Source organism: Gouania willdenowi, chromosome 16, assembly GCF_900634775.1.
Source record: "Gouania willdenowi chromosome 16, fGouWil2.1, whole genome shotgun sequence".
NCBI lineage: Eukaryota > Metazoa > Chordata > Actinopteri > Blenniiformes > Gobiesocidae > Gouania > Gouania willdenowi.
This window is the reverse complement of record NC_041059.1, coordinates 801,058-811,585: the sequence shown is the minus strand read 5'-3', so window position 1 is coordinate 811,585 and position 10,528 is coordinate 801,058. Positions and strand designations below refer to the sequence as shown.

The 10,528-nt window shown below is 35.3% G+C and overlaps 1 protein-coding gene across 1 annotated transcript; it reads left to right on the top strand.

The window, feature by feature from the left end:
• Positions 1 to 1,765: 1,765 nt before the first annotated feature.
• rnf183 (ring finger protein 183) lies at positions 1,766 to 9,822 on the top strand. Its single transcript, XM_028471753.1, has 2 exons — positions 1,766 to 1,929; positions 8,672 to 9,822. Exon 2 carries the CDS (start codon positions 8,700 to 8,702, stop codon positions 9,600 to 9,602), a length of 903 nt encoding a protein of 300 aa, XP_028327554.1. The 5' UTR covers positions 1,766 to 1,929; positions 8,672 to 8,699; the 3' UTR covers positions 9,603 to 9,822.
• The last annotated feature ends 706 nt before the right edge of the window (positions 9,823 to 10,528 follow it).

The window sequence follows — 10,528 nt, the reverse complement described above, 5'->3', positions numbered from 1 at the left end:
CTTTACCACTATTCTGTAGCACAATTTAACCATTAATATCTATTTAATTTACAGCAAAAAATATATACGTTTAAACCTGTATTATCAGGGATTACAGGTGGATATTTAAGGTGTTAATAATTTACTCTGTCCTTGTTTTACTGGAGCTGATGAACGAGTCGCTGCAAACATTTAAATAATTATTCATCAGCAAAAACCTCACAGTCGTAAACATGTTTTTAATTCAATAAATCACAGATTAGTCCCTGGAAATGAAAAGAACAGGAGACTAATGTCATCAGATTAAATATACAACAGAAATAATCATATTGAATAAGAATAATAATAATACCAGAATGTTGCTCATTTAAAATCACATCAGAATATTAACCATCTCATTTTCTTTTTTCCCCCAGAAAAAATATTTTTTATTTATTAAACATGTTTTATGTAAAGTTGTTGTGAAAAGATTCCACTACATGTGGACAAATGCAGACATGAAATAAAAATATGTATTTTTAAAAATAAAAAAACAGAATAAAAAAAAAACATTAAGAAAAAATCGAAAGTTTTTAAAATCAAATAGAATTTTCTTAAGTTTTAAAATTAAAATAGAACCATTTTCTATTATCACTTTTTGTAAATGGATTTTTTAAAATTTATTTAAGTTTTAAAAAAGAATAAAAATATATATTTTTATTTAAATAGGATTTTTAAACAGTTTTAAAAATAAAATATGTTTTTTTAAAATATAATTTTTCAATTTAATTTTTAAAAACAAATAGAAAATTCTTTAAATTAATAAAAAAAAATAATTATAAACATCAGGAATCAGAGAAATTTTATTTATATTTTTTGTGAATCACTGCAGCAGTTTTAAAATATTTTAAATCTCATAATGAGTCCCTGTAGTTTTTAATTGGATCATTAGTGATAATGTTCAGACTGTGATGATGATGATGATGATGATGATGATTATTACACAAGGTGGAGATCATCCTCCACTGTGTTTATCTGAAGTTAAACCAGACGAGCTGGTCCAACATTCACTGGTAAAACTAGTGATGTTTAAGTCATGATAATTCATCAAAAATGACACAAATGTGACAAATATTGTTGAATTTTAAATTCTGTTTAATGTTTTCTTCTAAAGACTTAAATAGTTTTTGTAAATTTTACAGATAAACAGGTCAGTGAACGCATCGTGGAGCACGGCTCTGGAGCCACATGAGGCTCTTTGGCTCCGTTACTGTGACTTCTGTCACTGAGGAAATAAAAAGTCACTTCTTTCCTTTTGAACAGACACAAAACTTTATCTGATAAAAACATATCAACTGATATAATATTTAACACGTGTTGCGTCAAAAATTCCCAAAGTGATTATTGATGAATGATTCATTAAACTTTAACATTTTCTTTAGTGTTGTTTGTGTGTTTTTTTAAAAAAGAATTTTTCTCAAATTTTTTGTTTGATGTCATTTCCTGTATTATTAAAGTTATGTTGTTTTTTATGTTCCATTTTGTGTCGTTTTGTTTTTATTCTGTGAATTATTTGTAAAAAGGAAGTGAACTGTCTTTCATTCCCATGTCTCCTGATATATTCCCACGGTGTGACCTCACAGGTTCTTCTCTGTGGAGGATTTTAGGTTTTAAAGTTCTTTAGTCCTGGATTTTCTACACAGAGAGAAAACAGTGGAAGCAGCAGCTGGTTGGACTGGTCTGACTGGAACCTGCAGCAGTAGGAGGGGGAGGGGGGAGGAGGAGGGGGAGGGGGTAGGAGGCTAAAAGTCGAGGAGGAAACATCAGAGAAGTGAGAACAGGAGCTGATCGTCTCTGCACGTCTTTGGATTTTATTCTGATTTGTTTCTAAGATGCAGTTTTGCTCCTGTGACCAACATCTGGATGGTTCCCCCTCCTCAGACCAGCTGTGACCATCGTCTACCTGCTCAGGTGAGTCAGTGTTTGTTCTGCTGAGGCCCCTAAAGATCCATGTCCTCCACCTGGATCACTGCACACTGAGGGAATGTTCTCACTGGGTCTTTCAATGTTCACAAAAGGAAACGGAAAAACTAAAAAACTAGTGGTGATTTGATTTTTGTTTTTTAAATTGAAAAACTAAAATTTAAATTAAAGCCATGTTTATTCATCAGGATCAAGAATTGATTAATAAACATTTAAAAATCGCTTGATTTTTAATTTTTGTTTCTAAAACCAGAAAACCAGAAAACAAAAACAAAACAAAAAAAAGCTTCTTTTTCATTATGGTGAGACCGGAAGTTGTTTTTTCAAAATAAGAGCACATATATGAGGACGAATTACGTCTACATTTCCCCTGCTGTTTAAAATGTCTTTGAAACCGTACAGTATGCACATATTACATATATTATATCAGATTTACAGATACATATCAGTGAGTCTGATTAAACCATTTTCTGTACAAAATCTCCTCTAATGTCTTCCTGAAAAACTCCCACTTTTGTTGTGATATTTTTGCAGCAATTTCTGCAGATGACAAGCCTTCTTTTGCCATAATTCATATATTTTGGCGCCATAAAAACAGTAGCGTCCTCGTAAATGTGCTCTTATTTTGAAAAGGACAACTTCCGGTCTCACCATAATGAAAAACGAACCCTTGTTTTTCTTTTCCAGTTTTTTGGTTTTAGAAACAAAAACTAAAAATCAACAGCTTTTTGTGTGTGTGTGTGTGTGTGCGCGTGCGCGCGCGCGCGCGTGTGTGTGTGTGTGTGTGTGTGTGTGCGTGTGTGCGTGTGTGTGCGTGTGTGTGTGAGACGCCTTCCCACTATGACTCTGCACAAATCCTGTTTGGCTACATACAGTAGCAGATGTGACTTTATGTCACATTAAAACTGGGAAAACGTCCTGTGTTTGTTTGTTTAACAATTTTAGAAGGAATATGAAGCATAAAACTACACAAAACTTTAAGAAGAAAAAAAAAAAAACACACAAAATTACTCCAAAAACACAAAATTATTCACAGAATAATACACAAAATGATAACAAAACTACACAAAATTATTCTTTAATAATATAAAACATAACACAGAAATTTTTAATAAATAACATCACACAAAACAACACAAACGTTATTAATCTAGATTAGCTCTTATCACGTTAACTTCCAGGGTTTAATCAGTGTGTGCTGGACTACGAAGCTCGCTAACGTCTTATGGAGCTAAATCACCATGGTAACTTAGGCTGAACGACTAGCCTGGTCCTGAGCAGGTTTTTCTCTGGGTAGGATCTTAGCGAGTACTAAAGTCCCGCCTCCTGACCAATCAGATCTCTTAGAAAACTAGCTGTCTAATAAAAGGTGATGTGTGAACACGTCACTGACGCCATATTTAGACATCGATGCAATCCTTTCATTTACTGACGATATCATTTAGGAAACATATAGATTTATATTATCTGATGGACTGATGAAGAAAAATCATTGATTCATGTATTGTGTGGTGACGCTGAGAGCCTCAGTCCTGTAGATAATATAAATATAAATATATTCCACCTTATGAGACACAGACAAGGTAAAAGAGAAAGTGAAACTGAGTCTCCGTTTATAATCTTATTAATTTAAATACAACACTCATCAATTCCTGCATTAATTACTTTCTGCTTTTACTGCAGCTACAGTGTTGTTTATGGTCTGAATTATGTATTTTAATTCTTCATATCTTTAAAGAATTGTTCCTCATTTGTGACGTTCTACAGTTCATCCGTGTGATTGGTCTGACGCTGTAATATCTGCCTCTGTCACTAGAGTGCGCCAGTAATTAGACTGAAATCAACACGCTTCACTCAGCCTGTTGGGATCGACCTTCATAGGACAGCTTCTGTCTGACGGACAACGTGTGGTTAGGTGACGCCCGCTAACGGAGATTAATCCAGGATATAATTATCTAGATTTGTAACATAGGCCCCAAAAAGTAACTAAGAAATACACAAAATAACAACAGAAAATTACTCAAAAAACACACAATTAATTTGAAAAAATACACAATGACAACAAAGACAAAATGTTTCTTTAAGAATACAAACAAAACAACACAAAATGACAGAACATTTTAATAAACAACAACGTACAAAATGACTCAAAACACTCAACGTAACTTTAAAAATACACAAAATGATGGAAAAATTCTTAAGAAATAACAAAAACGCTCAAATTACGCAAAATAACAACAGACAAAAATTATTAAAAAAAACAACAGAAAATTACTTCAAAAACACAAAATAATTCACAGAATAATACACAAAACAAAGACACAAAATGTTTCTTGAAGAATAAACGGTAAATAAATGAAAACCACAGAAAATGTACTTTAAAAAACTTTAAAAATACACAACATGACATAAAACACAAAATGATAGAAATTTTTAGAAAATTAACAAAATAGCACAAATGACAACAAAACTAAAGAAAATGTTTTTTAAAAAACAAAGATACCAAAACACACACAATGACTAAAAAGAAACACAAATGCAATCAAAATGATTCAAAACGAGTTTCAAAAACCTACAAAATGCCTCTGAAAATACACAACACGTAAGAAAAATGCATGAAATTTTAATGAAAAAATGATCCAAAAACCGTTTAATGTTTGTTATTGACGTAGAAATATATTAGATTCTTTCATCAACATCTTTTCTAAAGCAAAGTCTCTAAATTCATACTTTTTTGGTTCCCTTTTTGTTGAATTATTGGATTTTATTTCCAAATTGATCCTCAACGCAACCTTTTCAATTTAAAACTATTATAGTTGGTAAAATCTGTAATAATGACTAAATGAACTCGTATTAGTTTGTTTTGTAGTCTTTGTGTTGGAGAACAAATTAATTCAGATTGGTTCATTTAACGTCCCGTCACACCCTCTAAGCCACGCCCACTTCCAATGAGACACATTAAGAACTTTGTTGTTTAGCTTTAGTGTTTTTTACGAGACAGTTTATTGGTTAAAAGTGTGTTTTTCATCATATACTCCCACACTGTTAATATTTAAACCCTTATTTGATTCCAGTAACAACAGTAGAGTTTAAATCAGATAAAGTCTTTATCATTTCCAGGAAAAACCTACAAAACAAAGATTTGACGTCAAACCTGTTCATGTTGGTACTTATCAATGAATGGATACAATATTAGAAGATTAGCCGCTAACGCTACGTCACTGTGACTTCCTGCTGTTCTAGTTTAAAGGTTCTTTTATCAACGTTGAAGTCTTTTTATCTCTATACACTTTGTTTCTCCACATCGTTCCATCAAGGGAGTTACTGCCTTAGCACAGGGGTTCTCAACCTAGGGGTCAGGACCCCATTTGTTGTTGCTAGACTGTCCCCTAGATTCTTTCAAAAAACTAGGAATATTTTTTTTTGAACAATTTCTGTCCATTTTTGCTTATTTTTACACTTTTTCTGCAACTCCACCAAATTCACCATATTTTAACCTATTTTCATCACTTTTTCTTGCCTTATTTTTACTCATTTGAATGTATTTTTGCTACATTTCTCCCATTTCTGACACTTCTACATCACATTTTAATGACTTTTCTACACATTTTTTCCACTTTCCAAACATGTTCAGCGCTTATAAACCATTTCTACCACTTTTACACCTAATGTCACATTTGTTGATCCATTATTGTCACTTTTAACCTCTTTTCACCAGATTTCATGATTATTTTGCCACTTAGTGTAGTATACATAGTGTAGTATACATAGTGTAGTATACATAGTGTAGTATACATGGTGTAGTATACATGATGTAGTATACATGGTGTAGTGTATATGGTGTAGTATACATAGTGTAGTATACATGGTGTAGTATACATGGTGTAGTGTATATGGTGTAGTATACATAGTGTAGTATACATAGTGTAGTATACATGGTGTAGTATACATGATGTAGTATACATGGTGTAGTGTATATGGTGTAGTATACATAGTGTAGTATACATGGTGTAGTATACATGGTGTAGTGTATATGGTGTAGTATACATAGTGTAGTATACATGGTGTAGTATACATGATGTAGTATACATGGTGTAGTATACATGGTGTAGTGTATATGGTGTAGTATACATAGTGTAGTATACATGGTGTAGTATACATGGTGTAGTGTATATGGTGTAGTATACATAGTGTAGTATACATAGTGTAGTATACATAGTGTAGTATACATGGTGTAGTATAAATGGTGTAATATACATGGTGTAGTATACATGGTGAGGTATACATAGTGTAGTATACATGGTGTAGTATACATGGTGTATTATACATGGTGTAGTATACATAGTGTAGTATACATGGTGTAGTATACATAGTGTAGTATACATGGTGTAGTATACATGGTGTATTATACATGGTGTAGTATACATAGTGTAGTATACATGGTGAGGTATACATAGTGTAGTATACATGGTGTAGTATACATGGTGTATTATACATGGTGTAGTATACATAGTGTAGTATACATGGTGTAGTATACATAGTGTATTATACATGGTGTAGTGTACATAGTGTAGTATACATAGTGTAGTATACATGGTGTATTATACATGGTGTAGTATACATAGTGTAGTATACATGGTGAGGTATACATAGTGTAGTATACATGGTGTAGTATACATGGTGTATTATACATGGTGTAGTATACATAGTGTAGTATACATGGTGTAGTATAAATGGTGTAATATACATAGTGTAGTATATATGGTGTAGTATACATAGTGTAGTATACATAGTGTAGTATACATGGTGTAGTATACATAGTGTAGTATACATGGTGTAGTGTATATGGTGTAGTATATATAGTGTAGTATACATAGTGTAGTATACATAGTGTAGTATACATGGTGTAGTGTATATGGTGTAGTATATATAGTGTAGTATACATAGTGTAGTATACATAGTGTAGTATATATGGTGTAGTATACATAATGTAGTATACATGGTGTAGTGTATATGGTGTAGTATATATAGTGTAGTATACATAGTGTAGTATACATGGTGTAGTATACATAGTGTAGTATACATGGTGTATTATACATGGTGTAGTATAAATGGTGTAATATACATAGTGTAGTATACATGGTGTAGTATACATAGTGTAGTATACATAGTGTAGTATACATGGTGTAGTATACATGGTGTAGTATACATAGTGTAGTATATATAGTGTAGTATACATAGTGTAGTATACACGGTGTAGTATACATAGTGTAGTATACATGGTGTAGTATACATAGTGTAGTATACATAGTGTAGTATACATAGTGTAGTATATATAGTGTAGTATATACGGTGTAGTATACATGGTGTAGTATACATGGTGTAGTATACATGGTGTAGTATACATAGTGTAGTATACATGGTGTAGTATACATAGTCTAGTATACAAAGTGTAGTATACATGGTGTAGTATACATGGTGTAGTATACATAGTGTAGTATATATAGTGTAGTATACACGGTGTAGTATACGTGGTGTAGTATACATAGTGTAGTATACATGGTGTAGTATAGTGTAGTATACGTGGTGTAGTATACATGGTGTAGTATACATAGTGTAGTATATATAGTGTAGTATACATGGTGTAGTATACATGGTGTAGTATACAAAGTGTAGTATACATAGTGTAGTATACATGGTGTAGTATACATGGTGTAGTATACATGGTGTAGTATACAAAGTGTAGTATATATAGTGTAGTATACATGGTGTAGTATACATGGTGTAGTATACAAAGTGTAGTATACAAAGTGTAGTATACATGGTGTAGTATACATAGTGTAGTATATATGGTGTAGAATACATAGTGTAGTATACATGGTGTAGTATACATGGTGTAGTATACATGGTGTAGTATACAAAGTGTAGTATACATAGTGTAGTATACATGGTGTAGTATACATGGTGTAGTATACATAGTGTAGTATACATAGTGTAGTATACATGGTGTAGTATACATGGTGTAGTATACATAGTGTAGTATACATGGTGTAGTATACATGGTGTAGTATACATAGTGTAGTATACATGGTGTAGTATACAGTTTTCAGGGTTAAATCACTGTCGTACAGGACACAGGGAATAAATCCTGGATGTTAGCGCGATAAGAGGAAATCTAGCTTTGTTGTACAGGATCAATGTGTAGCAGCTTTTTAGATCATTTAACAGCTTTTTCAGTTAAAATAACAACTTGTGCTACTTTTGGTTGCTCTAAAAAAACCAGGAAAAGATGTTGATGTAAACGTCTTTTGTTTATAGAAAGAGGATAAAAAGAGACAATGAAGAAGAGCTCTTCTAAGGGACCTTTACTTTCCCTGAAACAGTGCGCTGACATGCTCTGGTGGCTAAAGTTAGAGAGTAAATCACTGACAGGTGAAAGACTCTCATCCAAAAAGACTTTTATCTTCAGGCTTTGTGTTTCTTCAATAGTATGTGATTTACTATCATTATTATTACTAATTCCAGTGAATCATTTTGGGCCAAACTTGGACTAAATGTGTTAAATCTGGACCAAATTAGACGGTCCATAAAAAAAGACAGATCGACCAGATTTTGCCCAAAAAAGAAAGTTCTAAATGACATTTGGTGTTTGGTTTCTCGTGTGTTTTAGTGTGAAAGTATTTCCCATGTGCTAAAATATAAAGTTTGATTTGGTTTGTTTTGTTCGTAGGGAGAACCGGGAGTCAGACCCGTCCATCATGAGCGATGACGGGAACGGACGCCCGGCCCAGAACGTCAAACCCAAACTGGGCCAGAACACCAAGGAGGACATGCTGAGGAAGGGCCAGCCCGTGGTGGGGAGGAGGTCCCGGAGCAGCGACTCCCAGAGGTCGGAGAGGGGCCGTAGGAGGGAGCAGGAGCGTGGCCAGAGGAGGAGGCGTGGCCGCAGCGAGGAGGCCCGACAGCGCCCGCGTAGAACCAGAGAGGGCGACGGACGCACGACGGGGCCGACCGAGCCCGGCTGGGATGACACGGAGTGCGCCGTGTGCTTCTGCTCCTACGACAACATCTTCAAGACGCCAAAGCTGCTGGCGTGTGGCCACACCTTCTGCCTGGAGTGCCTGGCCCGCATTAACGTGACCACGCCCGAGATCAAAACCCTGTCCTGCCCCGTGTGTCGTGAGCTCACCGAGCTGCCCCACGGCCAGGACCTGCCCCGCCTTGGCAACAACCAGGACATCATCAGCCGGCTGCCACCCGACATGCAGCGGGCGCTCTCCATTCGCTTCAAACGCAGAAAAGGGAAGCTGATGCTGAAGAGGGCGCCGCCCACAAAGCCCACCGTCCTCTCCCTGCCCGTTAAGAGCCGGGAGGCTCAAGCCCAGGTGCCGCCCGGGGGCGTCCTGAATCAGATGGAGGAGGGGGTCCCACCTGCCACCGTCTTGAATGTGGGGCGGCCCCCCAGCCGCGTCCGGGGTCGCCTGCGCCGCCTGTTCCGCTCGGACCAGTGTTACTACGCCGTGGTGGGCTCCATCATCACCATCACCGTGGCTCTGATGCTCATCGGGATTCTGGCCTTCATCATCATACCCAACGTATCCTTCCACCGGCCCCCGCCCACTAATAATACCGGGAACCGCCCGCCCACCCCCAGGCCCTGAGACCAGACGAAATCTGCAAATGATGAGCTAAATTTAGTGTGTGTGTGTGTGTGTGTGTGAGGCCTGGGCGATATAACGAGATTTGTATTTTGTCGATACAGAAAATTACACTAACGTCTATATCGATATATATTTATTTTATATCTCATTTTGTATTAAAATACTCGTTTTAGGGGTCGCTGCTTTCACCACTTCTCAGAACATGTAAAGCTCAGTTAAATGATCACTGTGTGTTCTAACCCAGACCTTCCCCTAAACAAGCCACACTACAGAACTCACTCACACATACTGTCCATTAGAGGAGAAAAAGCCAAAAGTGGAACGGAATGTGCAGCTGTTCATTAATAAATGTGCCAGAAATACACAAAAGAACAACAAAAACACAAAAAGTTTCTCCAAAACTACTACAAAAATAAACAATTCAACAACAAAAATACACAGAATGACTCCAAAATATATCAAGATTTGTATTTTGCCAATTACAATATCGTCTATATCATTATATTTATTCTATATCTTATTTTGTGTTAAAATACTAATTTAGAATTTTTTTTCTCCACTTGTCAGAACATGTAAAGCTCAGTTAGATGGATTTCTGAGTGCATTCTAACCCAGACCTTCATCTAAACAACACACACTACACTACTCACTCACACGTGCTGTCCCTAGAGGAGAAAAAAGGCCAAAGTAGCAAATATTGTGCAGCTGGTTGTTAATAAATGTCCCAGTGCATTTTTTCCATCCTTTTATGTATTTTGTTGTCCTATTAAGTATGTGTTGTTCTTTTGTATATGTGTCTGTTAATTTGTGTTTTCATAGTAAATGTGTGTATTTTTTGCTGTTATTTTGTGTATTTACTTTAGGGGAGTAACTAATTGCCCATGTTTATGATACACGCACAAGTTATTTTTTTTTATTTTATTTTA

Excerpts from the sequence above, each read along its gene's own strand:
- rnf183 (XM_028471753.1), top strand. The coding sequence starts at position 8,700 with ATGAGCGATGACGGGAACGGACGCCCGGCCCAGAACGTCAAACCCAAA.